At 42.2% G+C, this 18,471-nt stretch overlaps 1 protein-coding gene across 9 annotated transcripts in view; it reads right to left on the bottom strand.

Annotated features, from left to right (window-relative positions):
- AUTS2 (activator of transcription and developmental regulator AUTS2) overlaps positions 1-18,471 on the bottom strand; it is a 1,122,443-nt gene that overhangs the window by 757,568 nt on the left and 346,404 nt on the right. For all 9 annotated transcript variants that reach the window (XM_064677607.1, XM_064677606.1, XM_064677609.1 and 6 more), the window contains 2 exons: positions 17,956-18,057; positions 10,339-10,374 (listed from right to left, as the gene is read on the bottom strand). In XM_064677607.1, the coding sequence (XP_064533677.1) occupies positions 10,339-10,374; positions 17,956-18,057 (138 nt within the window). The remainder of the gene's footprint in view (positions 1-10,338; positions 10,375-17,955; positions 18,058-18,471) is intronic.

Genomic DNA, 18,471 nt, shown 5'->3' with positions numbered 1-18,471 from the left:
GAGAAGAGGAGCGTGGTTTATCACCAGGTGTGAGGGATCTCTCTGCAGATGGACTATCCAGCATCAGGGCCTTTCAGAGAGCCTCAACACACATTCCTTTTCCAGCATCTCTGTGATGCCAATTCTCCAGCCTCTGCATGTGATTGTCTACAGAAACAGGGGCTTCGGCTGGAAAGTTTCTGGGGCTACTGATGCTGTGCAAAACTACAGTAGACAAATACTTCAATTATTACATTTAATGTAATATTTCATCAAAGAAAAGAAGGAAGAACGTGGAGACCCATAAGTGTGGCAATGCCATTATACTGTTTGTCTGAAGTTGGTTACTTCCATCCTCAGAAATCAAAAGTTAAGCATGGGAGCAGAAGAGGCAGCAGCTTTCTTCCCTTCTCCATTTCTTATCACAACAGAGGGAATTCAGACTTGCATGACCATCTTTTCTGGAAGAATTTTTTTTAAAGTGCTTTAAATATCTTAAATCCCTCTCTTTTCTTTCAGCTATGCACCATGAAACCCTTTACACCTGGAGTCAGAAATGATTCCTTGAAACTGCAACACATTCCTCTTGCATTCCCTGACATACCCAACAGTCCAGCCCTTTGTTTGGAAGGTTCCTTTCATTTCCAAATGGCACAAGTGTCATCATATGCTGTAGTGGTGCCACTCCACTCCAAACATGAACTTCACTCTCTGAACCAGCCTGGCAAATGCACTCAACAGTCATTTTTTCCCCTCCAAGCTCACCTTTCATCACCATCCCTGACAGACACTTCCTCCTTGGCAAAGATTAACACTGCTAATGAAGTTATCTCATGATCTTTTGTTATAACTGGTGTCTATTCTGCCATTTAACAACAAACTCTTTTATCTGCTAAGAAATTAGTCAATGCTATTAATATTATGAGGTTCTATTACAGTATTAGCTAGAAATCTATTTACCCAGTGCTCTCCACTAATGCACAGGTAAGCATCTGTCTCTGTGCTGAAGAGTAATGTTACATAGGTCACTGGATAAAATGAACAGCTAAAACATTCATAACAAATACCCAAGAAATCACTTTCTCTTCATCCGCAGGCAACTGATTCTCACAGATTTTTCCCATAAATCCTTTTACAGTGATGCTACACAGTATGGCCAAGTCCATTGATACTATAAGCCAACCTTGAGTTTGTCCCAAAAGCACACTCAGAAAAGGAAAGAGATCTGCTGGAACACCCTCCATCATGCAGCAAAGACAGCCAGGAAGCTCCTCAGGAATGCCAAGTGCCCAGATCTGACTGCACGAGTCAAAGGGCTGCTCATCACGGACACGACGCCCCAAACCATCGTGTGGCACCCACAGCTCTCTGTGGGAGGCAGAGTTCACCACATCAAGTGAGATGAGATTTCAGGAGGTGAATAAGCTACTTCAGCTGAATGCACATTAACCCTCGGGTGGAGCGAAGACGAAAATATTTGCCCTATTTTTTTTTTTTTAACAGATTTACCATTGCTAAAGGAAAGGCCATCAAAACCCTTGACTGGGCCTGAGAACAGCAAGAACCTAATAATCTTTTTCTTACGGACAAAGTGCTCCCCAATATTTATAATGAACCATTACAGCATTGCAACTGTACAAGCCTTCAGCTAATTACTTCCACTGAAACAAACACACAATCCAGCTCGGTGCTGCCACACACGCACAGACTCTCTGAGCACCAAGCCCTCAGCAACGTTCCTCTGATGGACATTTTTTTTTCCAGGAAATGACACAGAGACATAGGTAAAAGGTGATTTAGATAGACTGCTGTGTCACAAATTGTCAGGATCTGATTTAAAGACCTTGCCTTTGTCAAGAAAGACAGCTGGGTGTCTGCTTTAAAGAAGTACTGGGAATATTTTCATCAAAGGTTTGAATTGAAAAACAGTGGGAGGTAAATATCTGAGATGTTGCCAAGAAAGACCGCTATATCCGTGCAATTACCATTAACAGGGGACAGCAGTGGTTCAATGAAGTAATTCAATCTGGTGTCCTACATTTTATCAGACAGCAATTTTGAGTTCTGACATAAAAGGCTGAGAAAGAGGATTGGACTCTTTTCTGTGAAATTCAGCCTTAATTCTTGCAATCAGGAGATGTGTTCTCTGCTCCAGGTACAAGCCTACTATCCCTCCAAGGGACTCAAAAGAAGAATAACCTAATATTCACCTTAACACTGCTCATTCACATAAGAACAAGTCATACTTTGGGCAAGTTTGGGAACTGAGTGCCTGCAGTATTACAGGAGTGTTTTCCTCCTGACTTAACTACCTCAGTATTTCCTTACTTGCAACTTTTGCCAGGAGAAAAAGACCTGTTGTTTAAAAAAATTAAACGATATGATGCAGCCTAAATCAGTAAATGTATTCTTCCAAAATATAAGAGAGGGAGAGATGGTGTTTCTCAGAAAATGGCAAAATGAAAAGCTTATGGAAGCTCCCACCAGAACGATACCATCACATGGCTTTTCCTCATCATTCACCCACCCGTAGTGCACACTCCTAGTTCCTGAGAGGCTTCTCCATTATCCTTCTCCACAGTGATCCTGGCAGTCACTCCAATGACCGTGCTGGTGGTTTCCAAGGTGGCCAAGTTTGCAAAGTAGCTCTGCCAGGCAGAGTTGAGCAGCCCAGGGCTCCCGTGCTGGGGCACAGGATGAGCTTCACACCATCTCCACACAGCACCCACCCAAAGAAGCACCTCGAACCCCTTCTTCAGGGAGATCACCAGACTTTATCCTTTTAACTCCTTTCTGCCATAATGCTTTTTGGCATTATGCCAAACCCACCACTGTCTTTGCTCCCAAATATTAAACACACAGTACAGCCAGTGCTATTGAGCATTCTCTTCTAATGATATGAAACTGAGACCCTTGGAAGATGAAGGCTCTGTGTGTGACAGCTTAACTGCTTGCAATCAAACTAATTTGCTGTACGATGACCTGAAATGAGTTTAAAAGCACCATAATGCATGTTTAGCAATCAGTGAAGCAATCCTTTATTATTCAGGTTCACATCTTCAATTCCTGTCACATGTTACCACAAAGAGGGGGAAACACAAAAAATAATTATTTTGCTTTGCAAGAGCTGATGAGCAAAAGATGAGCCACAAGTAACATGGGCCATTAGAGACCAAACTTAGAGTGACAGCAGATCTTAAATCTATCTGCTACTTATAGAAATCTTATAATGTCCAGAAGAAGAAATTATATAATTAAAAACTTGCTTATAAATGATAATGTCTTGATTTTTCTAAATTGATTTTTGCTGGAAAAAACTTATTAAGGAAGTTCACCTGAAATGCCATCAAAAATATGAACTGAGTGTGTCTCCAGGATTTTAAACTGTAAATGAAGCTAACAACCACTTTCAACATCTCCCTTTCCACCAGTAACAAAAGTTGGAGACCCTTCTGACAAATAACAGAGCTTTATATCACCCCTCCAAATACATAAAATGTCTTATTTCCTTCCTTTCTCCCTTTCTTTCTTCGTGCTGTCTCCATTCATCACACTTGTTATCCTTGGGAAACAGATGCCTCCAGCAAGGTACATGGAGAACCACACACAGAAGCAGAAGGAAAAGGGACCAACAAGCTGAAAATACTTGGTGAAAGAAAGGCAAGAGCAGCAAATATAACACCATGCCAGAAAAAAACCCAATGGAATGACAGAAGGGCAAAACTGAGGCGAAGCTACTACAGAGAGCACAGAACTGCTCAATTCTGAGAGCTACAGCAGGACTTAGCTTGGACAAGGAACAAGCACATTTTAGCTCAGCACTGCTTGGGGATATTGTCTCCTGAATCACCAAATGTATCTGGGAGCTGTCCCAAAGAAATTAAAGTTATTAAGGAAATTTCAGTGTTGAGATAGAGGGTGAAAATCTGTGTTTCAGCAATGAGGGGACACACTTGAAAGACCAGAAGTTCTGAAATTTGATCTCACTCCTGCTTAGTTGGGTAAGAAGCTGCTGTGGTGCCCTGCTCTCCTTCTTTAAGATTTGGACAACATAGTTTCAAACAATTCAAAGAAGAAGTGTAAGGATTAATATTTTAAAATCCAAGCATGTTATTCAAAAATGCATCAGGGCAGGGTTCTTCAGTGTGTGAGGAAACACCCCTCTGAAGGGCTGCCAAAATAACTCTGACCCTCACCATCCCTGTTCAAAACGATCCGAGTAGAGACCTATCCTGACCAAATCCCAGCTCAGGTCATTTACTCTGCTTGCCTAAAACTTCCTCAAATACTGAGTTAATAATATGTGAAATACACAGTTTTCTTCTCCAAAACCAGTTGTTTTGCTCCAACTATTCTTATTGTGATTAGCAGCATGCTGGAAATACCCACACTCCTGCTCTTGCTCTTCTTGCTTTGCTGGTCATGCTGTTTGCAAACTCTTTAATGAGTCTCAGTTCTCCCTAGGAACAGCACTATAGTTTATAAATGCAAAAATTAATAGACCTGGGGTAGATTTATTACATGCAATGTATTTAGTTGGCATTGATGATGCCTCCCTTACAGCAGCTGGTACAATAAACTGCATTTTCAATGTCTCCTGGAAAACAAAACACAACACCTAAAAGATTTCAGATGAAGAAACACCAGGTTTCCTGGTCTCATTGCACCACACCAAGTCTGCTCCAAGAGGGCTGCAAACACTAATGAGTAATTACGGCCCACAGAGAGATTTCTACTGGGGATCTTGTCCACTGTTCTTGAATCTGAATTACTATCTGAAAATTCATAACCTCTGTTGTCAGCTTCACTTCTGCAAAGAATGGGCACATGGAGAATTTAAAGTGGAGCTAAAATGGATTTTAATATACCCTTCACAATAATAGTTGGTAAAACTAATTACAGTGAGAAAATTAGAGATCATTCATTACCCGACTAAGCAAATTAGGATTCGTTAACAATGATTTATAGTGCCAAACACAGGATAACAAGGATTGTCTTTCAACTCTGGTTACAGGGGACATGACAGTTTATGGTGTGGTGCCATCCCAGCAGCCTTTGTAGACCCCACAGTATTTCAGAGGGATAGACACTTTTACATAAGCGAAATACATTTAAATGCACCAAAAATAACTGAGCAGCTTAACCTACTTGCAAGAACAACAGTTCTTTGTTTACCAACACCACTGTGTACATGATGTGGAGCACAGCACCACATCCCTTCTGCAGCATTAGCTGCTTGGATTTATTAAACCTCTTCCAAATGATACTTTTGATCTAATCTGTTTCTCTCCTGTGGAAGCCGATGGGTCCCTACTGGACTGTTCTAGAGTGGAATCTCTTAACACACTCTCCCCTTGGAGAGAGGCAACAGCACCACAAATCTGACTGCCCCAAGGAACAAAGCACAGGCTCCCAGGATCACTGCCAGGGCACATGGACCAGGCAAGGAGGGAAAATCTCCTCTCTGAATGTGCTGGTGTAACTAATTCCACATTTGTTCTGTAAGACAGTGTCTCATGTGAAACCCCCCCTATTGCACAGGGCAATATCTGGCCTTATCTAGGCCAAAGACTGGCTTTCCATCATTTCCATACTAAACACCACTGGTGCTCCCCTTATTCTCCTTGGGACGAGTTTTTAGAGCTCTGAGTAATGTAATGCAACACTGCACAACCCAGTGTCCCAGTGGCCTGCTGTAACCACACAAACATCTGCTGAACTGAACCACCCAGGGCCAGGCTGGAGAGCACAGCTGATTAGCGAGAGCCCCCGGGAATACGGGCACGATTTATGTTTGTCTGAGTCACCAGCCCATGTGCAAAGCACAGTTTTAGCTTTTCTTTCTTTTTTTAAGGTGGAGCAAGAGCATTGTTTGGAAGAGAAGGGTCATGGGAGCTTTTTTCTGCCTTCCAAATATTATTTCCATCACCGGCTTATTAACGAATTTTATTTAGTTTTGAAAAATCCACAAACTCCTTGCATTTGGGGGAGGGAAAAAAAAAAAGGCAGGACCTGCTAACCAAAAATAAGCATTAAAAAAAGGAACAGAAAACCCTCAGAAATTGCCACAAAGACTCAAGAAGCAGATCCGGGCAGGAAATGGAGATAAGTTGCCATAAACATGGAAACTGTGCAATTGCCAAAGAACTTGACAGTCTTCAGAATCAGGTTTGTTGTTTAGAAGGAAAACATTCAGTTATTTAGGTTTGATTTCTTCTCTGTTTTGTGTTGCAAACCAATGAACCACTATATCTTTTAATGTGAATTTGGCTGGATGGAAGATACATAAATGAGCAAAAATCATTCTTCAAAGCCAGATAAGAGAAAAAGCTTTACTGTTATACAAATTCCAATCATATTCTAAAACATTTCAACCCCCAGAAATCTTAAAGCAGCTGGACAACATTAAAAACTCACATAATTCAAATAGCTTTTCTTTTAAAGTTAAAAAGGTTGTGATTTTTTCTAAAATTCTAACTTCTAATTTCCAGTTGTCTGTTTTGACTTCTTGATGAGACATAATCTACCTTTTAGTCTGTCTTTGATGAGAGACAATGACGATTTAAAATGCAAAAAATATCAAAGACAACAGGGAGATTTCCCAGGAAGCATTCAGTTATGATTTCTTAGGGTGCACCAATATTAACAGCATGTCCAGATTTTTTTTCATATACACCAATCATAGACTGGCCCAATCCCACAGCAAACAGCAAAGTCAGGCCAGTTGGAGTCCTGTAACACAGGTGGCTTGGGAAGAGGAAACTCAGGACAGGGATGCTGCAATTGAGGCAAAAGACTGCCTGGACACCTGACATGGGAGAATCAGAATGACTTTTACCTATGTTTCTTCTTTCTGACTATTGATCTAATAATATGCAAACAGGAGGGGAAAGTGTCTCCTCTGACAAGGAGCACCCAGACAGAGGAAGCAGATTCCAACAAGAACAAAAATGTCTATTCAACAAAATCTGCTGAACACACCAACACTTGTGAAAGAAGTAAAAGAGAGTGGTTCCTAACTGAAGACCAAACTTGTTGGGGTATTTAGAACTCCCTGACAGCCCTGCACTGTTAACACTCCATCAGTGGTCACTCCCCCTGTCCCCTTTGCTGAAGGCATCTCATTACAAAGTCTGTTTAATCAGTGGCAGTCCCATCACCCCAGCTGGGGGTGGGTTAGGCTGAATCACCTGATGGAGATTCCCAACCCTCTCCATTGCCTTCCTGGGGAAGGTGGGGTGTCAAAGCAGGCTGTGGGAATGCCCTCCCCAGAGCACATGCATTTTAACTTTACCTATTGCTTTTCAAGGAGCACTAACACAGAGCCAACAAGGACAGAATTTGCTCTCCATCTTTGCCATTCAGAAATTTACCTACTTATTGTATATAATCAGGTAAGATTTCAGCCTTCACCACTACTGAAAGTGCAGAATGAATTCCTAGGATGGAGCTATCGTAGAGATATCACAGAAACGATTTTGTGTTACTGGGAAGTGTCAGCTTTATAAATGTTTCCTAAACACTCTGTGATCTCAGGAGACTTTCTGTAGAATATCAGGATCTAAAAGTCATTTCAGCTTTGCTGTAGCATGCACAGGATCCACAAACATTGCAGACAAATGACCCACCATCCATCAAACCTGAGTGCCTGGCAAAAGCATGGTTCTCAAAGGAGCTTCCAAGTTGAACAAGTATTATCTCTATGCTATGTAGCATGGCCTAAACACACAAAGAGTTCATGAATACTTGGATTTAAACAGCAAATAAATGCTACCTAATCTGTACCTCAGTGTTCATTCATTTCTGAATAAAACTTGCTTCCATATGCAGTAGATGTCCATCAGTGCATTTTAACTTACCTGGTTCCTGTGTTTCCTTGGGTGAGCTGCAGTACATAATATTTCATATCCAATGTATATCACATATGGAATAACTTCCAAAGGCAAAAGCTTTGTTATTATCTATTAAACTAGAAGTTATTTTTACTTTCTTTGAGACCAGGGCCCCCTGTTTTGATGTTCTGGGTTAACACTAAACACAAAAACTAACAGTCTTTTCTAGTTAAAAGCTTTGGAAAAAAGAAGTCAATTCAAGTGCATATTCTTTTGCACTTTGATAATACAATAATTACATTTATCAGAAACACATGCTAATTGGATCTTTCTTGAGCATTTTTCTCATTGTCTGGTGCCACAAAACACATCTGGGTTTTATTTGCCTCATGTACGTTAATAAGGGTACTGACTTCTTTAAAACAATAAGCAAGATAATCCTAAAAACAATTTTCCAAAGTGAAAAGGGATGAAAAAAACCTCCATGTAAGTGTAAAAACAACTTTAAGATAGAAGCTGAAGGGTATTTTCTACCTTCTTGGCTATTAGTGAAGAAAATGAAAAGAAAGTTAAAGAAATCTTAATACTGTGACTAGAGACAAGAAACAGCACAGTTAAATGTATTAATGGCACCTAACAAGGAATGTCTCCCCCACCAACACAGATCCAAATTAGAATGATTTGAAGTGCCAATACATTGGCCCTAGAAGATGTCAAGCTTCTTCTTGTTACTAAATCCCTCACTCAGGAGAACTGGAAACTTTCAAGCTCTCCATTGCAGCATAGGGGATGTTGACACCTTCCAGATTTTCACTTTACTGGACCAACCCACAGACAGTATGGTGCAGGGAACAGCAGATGGCTTGTCTTCTGTTACCTCTGCTGCCTAAAGATGAAGCTGAGCACCGCTCTCAAACCATGCATATTCAGCTCTCACTGTAAGGAGAACAAGGCTTATTTATATATTTATATATAGATATATATGTTACAGCCCTTCAGCCCATATTATATTTGTCCCATTCCAGAGCATGTCTATAAATGTTCATACGATTTGAATTTTCCCAGACAAAGGAAAGCAATTCCCTCTGAACTATGGGAAGACACTCGAGTTTTAGTTTTAATGCAAAATAAACGTTGAGCCATTTGATATCATTTTTCCATTCATCCCCTCCCTCTTAAAAATACAAGTGACACAAACCAGGGAAAGTACTGAAAAAAGGAAAGCAGTCTGTTTTTCTGTTTCACAACTTACCTTACACTGATCTGGGCTTTGGTATAATTAGAACAACGACCACAAAGCTTTTTCAATTGGTGATGCTCTTTTCACACCTCACCACCAGCAGTATGAACATTCCGTTGGTGCAGAAGTCCAAGGTAAATCCAGCAGGACACAGCATTTCTCCAGGTATTAAGCAATTTTTGTGCTTGCATTTTATACTTTACAGGTGAGGTCACATGAACACAGTCTAATCACATAACTTTCTTACAGGATCATCGACCCCTGTGACAAAAGACTAAATTCACCATGTACTAACAGAAGAAAATTACTCTCTGGGAATCTGACAAGAGAGCAACAAAGTTTTTCCATCATGTAATTGAATACCATACAGTTTTATTTTCCCCAGAGTCTGATGAAAAGATAGAAACAGGCTTTGATTATGCTGTTAACCTCACAGAGCAATGCTACAGGACAAGGTTCACTGCATTTTACCCACCTGGTTTTGGACATACATAATGCTCTGCTTCTCTTACAGTTTTATAAAGGCAGAAAAGACGTGCTTTGAGAACACAGTTCTCATAAGAACATAAGTTACAAGTGAAACAGGGTATAAGCAATTTAAATACAAGTCTTGGAAGAAAATAAACAGTACATTGGATTGACTGGAAAACATTTTTTTACCGCCAAACTTATCTGTGCAAGTAAAAGGTATATTGATGAATGTGGGAATGAACAGATAGAAAGGTATATAGACTGTTAAATCAATAAGTGCATGCAAATAAATCACAAAACCAAAAAAACTGATTAATTTTCAAACCAGCTGGGGCCTGATCCGCTTTTCAGGACATAAAATGTAGATATGGCATAAACACAAGTACAGCTGCATTTCCCAAGAGTGAACATGAGACATGGGGCTTCTAAGCAACAGGTAGAAATCACTGTGTCACGTTCTCTGGACTGTGGTACACAGGAGATGAGGCAAAGAATTGCTACAAGGGGAAATCAAGATCCTGCCATCTCAGATTAGAGAGCTGGTAAGACCATGGTTCATTTTATTTGCTCTAATTGTGTAAATTAAATACTGTTGGAATTTATGTAGTAATTAATTAGTTCAGGAAAACACTGGCCACCGTGTTGGAAACCCTACTTCCAGTGCACTCGTGGAGGAAGAAATAACAAAGGTATGTCAAACTGTGGGCCAGAGTGGGGTTGGTTGGTTAGTCCCTTTCCCACACACCAAGGCACTTTTGTCTGAGGAGGAAGCTATGCTGTTCAGAGGCACATGTGTGAAAGTTGAGATACACTTACAAAGTAGCCTGTTCCCAAGCTGGAAGGAGCTGAGCTCTGCAACAAAACACAAAGACAAAGTGGAAAGTCAGTGATGGTTTTTAACACGTTCCAATCCACACAGCTCATTACCAGCCCTTTCCAAGCTTTTCATCACTACATCACAGCACCAATGTGCTGCCCCTTGTCATCTGCTACTGAAACAAACACGCTGTTGCTTAATTTTTCCCTTTACATCTCTCAACGACTCTGAGATGGTAACGTGCTATTTACTGAATTCCAAGCTTCTGCGGTGGACGTAATTGCCAATTTATTTGACAGGCAGCTGGGTAATGAATTAATGATGGCATTTCGCCCTGCACTGAGACTAAACAGACACTCATCAACCAGCCTCCCTGACATGCTGACATTCAATGCCCTGGACTCCAGCTACTCAGCTTCGTGGCCACAAAGGGGCAGGCGGGAGGGGGGGAAGGAAAAAAAAAAAGTAGACTGACTTCAAAACAAAAAGCCCGGTGGGTTTGGATGACTTTTTCAGTGTATGACCTGTTTGCCAATTTATTCCCGAAAGGCCCTGGTTAGTACACACATAGTGCTTTTCTAAAATGAGACATTTTGTAAACATAATTAGTAGTCTGAAATGTAAAGAACGCGTGGGCACAGAGAAGCCGCTTCAGTCAATGTGCCGTTTTCCCGAGAATGCAGCCACTGCAATTTCCCATTTGGATGTCCACATTGTTTGACAAACCAAGGACTTAGAAAGAAAAGAAAAACCACAAGCAGCAAACATCTACAGTGTGAAATAGATTTCAAAACCCAAACTCATAAAAATAAGTGAAACCAATATTATTACCATGGGAAATAATCAAATGGTTTAAATGCTTTAAACAAAAAACCATCATGAAATTCAGTTTAAGTGGGGCATGATCACAACCTCTACATTCACAGGAATTAAGGAGATAAAGGGTTTTGTTTCATTAGTTTTTCATCTAAGCAATGGGGATTACACAGCAGGTTCTCTTAGAGACATGGGGAGAGACTGAAACATCTCAGTCCTAATCCAGGTCACTGCCTGTTCCATTAGAGGGTGGGTGAACAGTTCCCAGCGCTCCTGCCCCGAGAGTCGATGGACAAGGAAGCAAAAAGCAGAGGACCATTCTCTAGTGAGTACTGAGACAACCAGTCTGTAACTCCTGTAGCTCAATTCTCATTTCTGTTCCTCAGCACAGGCTCATTTTCAGTAATGCCACAGCTCAGGGATAACCAGGAACTGCAGAGGGGCCCAACCAGCCTGGGCAAACCCCTGGAAAGACTGAGAATTTGCATCTCTTCATCCCTGTTCTGAGACTCTTCTGCAGGGGACTCCAAAAGCAGATCTGCAGTGCACAGGTCTGGTTATCAGCCTGCAAGGGGAGCTCCACAGAAACAAATAAATTCCAAAGTCCTCCTGTCCCCACTCCTGCTGTTCTGGAGCCTCAAGTTCTCTCTACCACCATAATCCACAGCAAGGCCCACCTGGCCCAGTGGCAATGCCCCTGACAGTGCCTCTGCTCAAGAATGGGCACTGCAGATCTGGAAACAAGTGGTCATGAGGCCCCAGGGCTCAGCACAACTGCTCTGCTTTCCTCAGTGTTGCTTTGACCATTCTCTGTGCTGGGAATAACCTGGTCACCACCACAGCCCCAGTCATTGCCCAGCTTGGCCACTGTTCCCAGATGGGGAGTGCCCTCCATGGGCCCCAGGCCCTGGATTTGGGAGCCTGTGGCCCCCAGGCTGCAGCTCTGCAGCCCCTGGCAGTGAGTGCAGTGCAGCACACTCCAGTATCAAACACATCCACGTTCCTGGCAAAGCACACCGCAAAGCCTGCCTTCCCCCTCACTCATCCTGCTTTCTGCTTCATGCCATTTACATTCTTTTAATTTAAGCTGGAGAGATCTGCCCACAAGTACAACACGTGCAATCATTATAACCACTTTTGTTTCAGCTATGTACAGATGCCAAGTGAGTCCCACTCTTTCACTAACAATTTTTAAAACTTACTTTACTGGCTGAAAGCTCCAAAGTTTGCCTTCTGCATCTGTGTGTAATTTTTGTCTGCTTTCTATTCCAAGTTTTGGAAGGATCAAGTATCAAAACAAAACAATAAAATGGAAGAAAAAAAGAATAAGCAAACAAAATATTTCCCACTGAATATTTTCATTCCTTCAAAAGCAATGTTGCAATGGCTATGGGAGGACAGTCGAAACATAGCAGTCAAATGACTTTCACTGAACAACTGTGCATTTCCAGGGAATTTGAGTTTGCCGGATGGAAATATAGCCCTTCACACATTGCATGCTGCATATGGAGAGTACAGTTTGCAAACTCTTTTTAATTGAAGTACAAAAGACCGTGTTGCACATGCATGGATGACTACGTCAGCTGTGTGTGAAGTGTGTGTTGACGGAGCACAAAGGCTGAAGCGAGGGCTATGCAAGAGACAACTTCTCACCTTCTGGATAACTCCCAATAGCGACAGGATCCCACTACCCAGTGCCCAGCCTGGGTACCAACTGCACAAGCATCTTTACAAGCCCATGCTGAGTCGTGATCCTGCACTGGATGGTTCTACATCTCTTATATAAAGTGTGCCTATAATAGAGGTAATGGTTTCACTTTCCGAAACCCTTTGCAAAATAGGACATTAGATATACTACTTGATATTCACACAACCACCAGCAGAAGCCTGCATTAGGTGCCCATCAGCAAAACACACTTGCTTAAAATTAACATGGTTTTGGTTTTGTTATTTTCATTCTGGGTTTGTTTTTGTTGGGGTTTTTTGCTTTGTTTTGTTTTTTGTTTTGTTTCCTTCCTTTCTTAAAGAGAAGAACTTTGGCCCAGAAGCAAAAATGTAGTAACCCTCATGTAAGCATTAGTTTATTGTGTACCAAAGAAAATTACATCCTTGAGGTCTTGGAAGGCACAGTTATACCCATTTTGCATATATATTGTGCATTACTTGGGGAGCTGGGTGGGGAGAAAGACTGTGTTGTACATATTTGTTCTGGCTATTGTTTATGCAGGTCTGACTGAATGAAGGAACAGTGGGTATCATTTCAATTTCTGATGTCAACATCAAATTACTTATTTAATTTCATGCCTGGCGAAGCATTGTATAGCTACACGCAGAATCATTTCACTTCATTTGTTATGCTGTGTTTTCTTGGCGATTGGCTTGCCTTCCAACTGACAGCTTTAATTACGACATGAATTTGATTGCACTGCCGAGGAATTAACATAATGCAACAAAGCATTTAAGCACCCAACCTTAGACACACAAACACACACATACACCCCCTCGCAAACACACACACACAAAGCAGCAGCCACTGCAGCTGATCAGCTCCTGGCACACGCACACAAACACACACAGAGCTCTGCTTGTGTGATCCCACTTCAGATACAGCCAAGATTGCTGGTGACATTCTGGAGAAGGAACAGCACTGAGGATTTCAGAGCACATAACCCAAAGACTGTCCCTCAGTTTGTCTTTCTCTGGGCTCTGTACAGGTGGGAGGAATGGGAGACAAGAGAATTGGAAATATCCCATATTTGAGCCTGAAACCTTGAGCTGCCCACAGGATTAACCTGCTGGGGGTGTAGACACGTTTCTTCACGAAGCAAAGAGCAACAGACCTGGTGGGCAGGGGACTTCAGGACTCCACCCTCAGTGATACCTCACTGTGACCTACTCTCAAAGCCCACGAGGCAGTAGGAGCACACAAAGCACTGGGAAAAGGGAAGCACTCATGAAGAGTGCATCAGCTGGGATGAGAGCCCAGGATGAGACCTTTCACGTAGGGGACAAATGGAAAGATTCCTGTCCCACTCCCTGTTCAGGAATTGGAAAAACATTCCAGACAGAAAGGTGCCAACTGTTTCTTCTGGTTTGTGATTCCTCGTTCAGCAAAGCAAGCAGAGTCCAGGCGCTCCAGGCTTCTGCTGTGCAGCAAGAGTGGATGATGTGCTGCCTCCCAGCCCATGGCCACATGTGAGAGGCTTCTGCTACTCATCCCCTCACTGAAACCCTGCAGTCAACACCAGAAGCAGCAGGCAGGGTGAGATCAGATAGATCAGGGATTTAGGCATGTGCACCAAAGGAATCAGGTGTTTTGATTTTTTGATCAGCAAAGAGGTGGCTGAACCCCTGAATACTCAGTGCATTCGCCATCCAGGTTAGATGGAATTCTCATGTTTTCCTCAAGTAGATCTCCTGGCTGTTTTGTGAAACATGACTAAAATATTCCAAAGAGGGAAGACTCAATTAAAACTAAATACTTACAGAAAGATAAGGAAAACAAGTTGACTGAGCTCCAAGCTGAGCAAAAGAGAAAGCACTGCCATCTTGTCTCTAAGCAAGATCTCAACAAAATGAATTCTACTACTGGAAAGATTTTGATGAGATTAAACTGACTACAGCACCCTATATATAAAGGAGGAGCAGCTCTCCAATTTCTCTTTTAGGCCCCTGCAGCTACCTCCATCCATAAAAGAAAAAACAAGTTGTCATTCCAAAAAAACCCCAACCTATAAAGGGGAGAAAGGCAGAGAGCCATGGGTTTATGAAATTCAAACGAGGAGCTGCATCAGGGCACTGCCACATGCCTGCACTGGAGCATTCAAGCAATCATTATCCCTAATCTAGCAGAGGTCAAATTCTCTGCTAATTATGTTCTCTCACAGAGGGGTGTGTGCCTGTGCACACACGTGCAAGATGAGGACAAAGAAAGGAGTTGATGGAAATCAGTCTCACTGCATTGCATCTGACAAGAACAGAGGATATTCCTCTTCCTACTGTCTGATGCTATCTCAAGCTTCATTAGGAGAAAAGTCTCCTGTTTAACATGGTCTTTTCACTGAATTATCTTCTTTTCATTTCTGCCCACCTCTCACAATTGCTGCAAATTACTGGCTTGGATCTCATTAGCCTGGAAAGGAGTCACTCCTTGTAAACACACTCTGTGTTATCCAAGGACTGCAGGTACAGTTATAACAGGCAGAGTTGAAAGATACCTGACAGGAGAGAATGAAGGCACTGAGGTGTCCGTTTGCAACTGCATATTCATTATCCCATCTCCCTCATCCTGCATCTGTCACTGAACCATCACTTAGGCCCCACATCAAGGCCCATGAAGCTCCAGCACTGCTGTTTCACCAGCCTGCTTACAACTGGGGATCAGGAAATGATCATCTACCTGCAGTATGTGTGCTTCATTCATTATCCACATTTCCATACAGGAGCTTAATCTTACAATGCTGTCAGGCTACATTAGCGGAGATTCGTTATATTTCATGGCCAAAATTTGCTTTCTGACCTCAGGGTTACTCTGCCTGCCATGTCTTATATTTTTGTTCTATCTTCTGTTGGGTGTACAACTTTTTGTGTATTTTTTTCTGAGAAAATAGTTGTGAAAACAGAAACGAATCTTCAGAGAAAGCTTACTCTGTTGTCTGACACGTTTTCTGGACAGTAACTGGTGGGTATCATTAGACAACTGACTTCTTCAAAAGATATTATTTAAAATAACCTTATTAAGCTCTTGAAGCATCTTTGTGTTCAAGATCAAGTTCAGGGCAGGCTCCCCCACATGTGAAAGTGGAAGTATCACAGGCACTTTGTAAGGCCCTGTCATTTCAACACACAGGGTGTTTGGCTTTGGGAGAGAATGGGATGTGCTGCTCTGAACTGAAGGAGTCTGGGAAAGGCCACCACAGGCCCAGGTAAGATGAAAACTATCTCATGCATCTTTTTCAAATTTCAGCTGAACTGGTAACACCAGACCAGAGACACATGCTTGTATTGGAATGAATTATCAAAGCATAAAGGAAATTTCCTCATTAAGCAGAATATAAATTATGTATAACATTTTCAAATGTACATCTTCACATATATTTACATAACATTCCTTTTGAGCAACCTGTGAATCCCTATGTCCTCTCTCAGATGCACTGAGGAAGTTGCATTTGCTCTCTACTTCCTTTCAATTTGCCACAGTGCCAAGACAAAGGAAAAGTATTGTAAAAACATCAGAGAAAAAGTGGATTTGATGGGTGGAGGGGGAAGCAGGACTCTGCTCTCACTGCCAGGTCTGGCACTGCAGTGCTGTGAGCTGCTGGGCAGCTCAATAAGGCTCAGAGCTCTCCACTCAGTACATTGCAAGGGAGCAACAAGGCTAAATTAAAACCATGTTGTAAGGAGCTGTGAAAATTTTTTGCTGGAAGGTGCTGTGTAATTGTGGAGTTCATTGCAGTGGCTTCTCAGCTGCCACAGGGCTCAGAGGCAAAGGATGGCAATGGTGACAGGCTGCCATCCACTGCTACCTGTACAGAACATTTACTCACTATCTCCTCTGGTTTCAATCTGCTCTTCCAAGGAGCCCCCAGAGTGACCTCAGCTGACAGCTATGAAGGGCAGGCTCTGAAGAGTTTAGCTGACTGTACCCATAAAGGTTGGCTCTGGGGAAGAAATGGACCTCTACAATAAGGTGACAAAGGGATGTAGAAAGAAAGTGCTACAGATTTCACACTTTCACAGAAAAAGAAAAAATCAGGCATCTGTTCCAGTGATATGCACAATTCAGCAAAAATTGCTAGCTGTGTGCCTCGAGGCTTAAATTTGCACAATGAAATGTATCCTTCACAAAGGTATTTCTTTTAATGCCTGCTCAGTTCAGTTTTATTGGATTGGCCTATAGAGGACACCATCTGGTATCTGTCATCCAAATCTACATGGACATGCTATCGATAAAATCCCCATTTCCAAAATGTGGGTTAGTTGAAAGTAGGGCCAGATTGCTGGCTGATACAAATTGGGCTGACTAATGTAGCCATCCATGCTTTTACCAGCCAAGGATCTGACCTACAAAATCCCCAATTTAGATACTCTTTGGGGACAGGGCTGTCTTTATATTCTGTGTTGTAAAGCATGTAGCACAGAGGACACAGAACTATGAATAAAACACTCAAGGATTGTGATGGTACACATAATAAATAATAATAATCTGATTGCAGCAACAGAGAGATTTCTGTAGTCATTCCTCTGTCAGAATAACTCATGTGTGTCACCCTGTGAATGGCCAGCATTCTCTAGTAGAGAAAAACACTCTCCACAGAGCTGCCATCTCAGGCCCTTCCACAGCAGTTTAGGTAGAGCAATAAAGGCAGAGCTTATGCTATTGTTGGCCATGTTATATCAATTCATTATATATAAGTTAGCTGAGTCTCTCTAGAGACTCTAATACTTTTCATAAAGACAGTATTTAGCCCAAAGAAATACATACTTTTCCTTCCCCACTTGGGGTAAAAAGAGGCCACCTCACTTCTCAACTACGCAGAACATTTTTACTTCATTAAATGGCCTTCAAATGTTTCAAAAGTAATGAGTATTTGCACACAGAAAGACATTGTATCAAACTTTAAGAAGTTTTCTGAACTGGGGCAGGAGATTAAGTTACCTCTTCCTCTCCAGAAACCCCAAAAGAAGGAGATTTTAGCAACAAACCATCCCAGAAACTAAATCATGTTATGACTGGCAGCCCTCAGAAAAGCCCAGCAGGGTTCCCCAGAGCAGTGTTCAGCTGGAGGAGTCATACTCACGTCACTGAGTCTTTCCCGGGAGCTGCTCCGATGGAAACCCTTGGACTCCCCGCTCGCGCTCTCGCTGTCGCTGTCCCGGCAGCTGTTCTGACCTGGCTTGAGCTGCAGGAGAGAGAAAAAACAAAGAGAGACAGAGTTTAGCCTGGTCCAGGCAAGTGCTCTTGTCCACTGCTCTTCTTTAACCCAGCCCAGGTGCACACAAAGCAGCGTTTATGTGGTGCTTTCAGCACTGTCACCGTGTGACCTTGTGCCAGGGTAGACCTCAGTGAGACCACGAACGCAGAATCTCCTGCACCACAGAGAGGGTGTGAGGTCCAGGGGCTGCAGGCAGGAAGGGGTAACACTCATGTCCCAAGGAAATCATAGTTTAAGACCTTCATTTGGGAAGCTTTTAGACTTCTCAAAGTATTTCTGCCATAGATGAAGCTGTTAAAGTTACCGTCACATTGCAGCATGCACAGAGTCAAACCCTCCCTCATTACAGCACAGTGTAATGTGGATTCTGAGATCCATGGA

The sequence above is a fragment of the Pseudopipra pipra genome, chromosome 21 (assembly GCF_036250125.1).
Source record: "Pseudopipra pipra isolate bDixPip1 chromosome 21, bDixPip1.hap1, whole genome shotgun sequence".
Taxonomy (NCBI): domain Eukaryota; kingdom Metazoa; phylum Chordata; class Aves; order Passeriformes; family Pipridae; genus Pseudopipra; species Pseudopipra pipra.
Note: the sequence above shows the minus strand (reverse complement) of the source record. Positions and strands in the feature narration are given on the sequence as shown.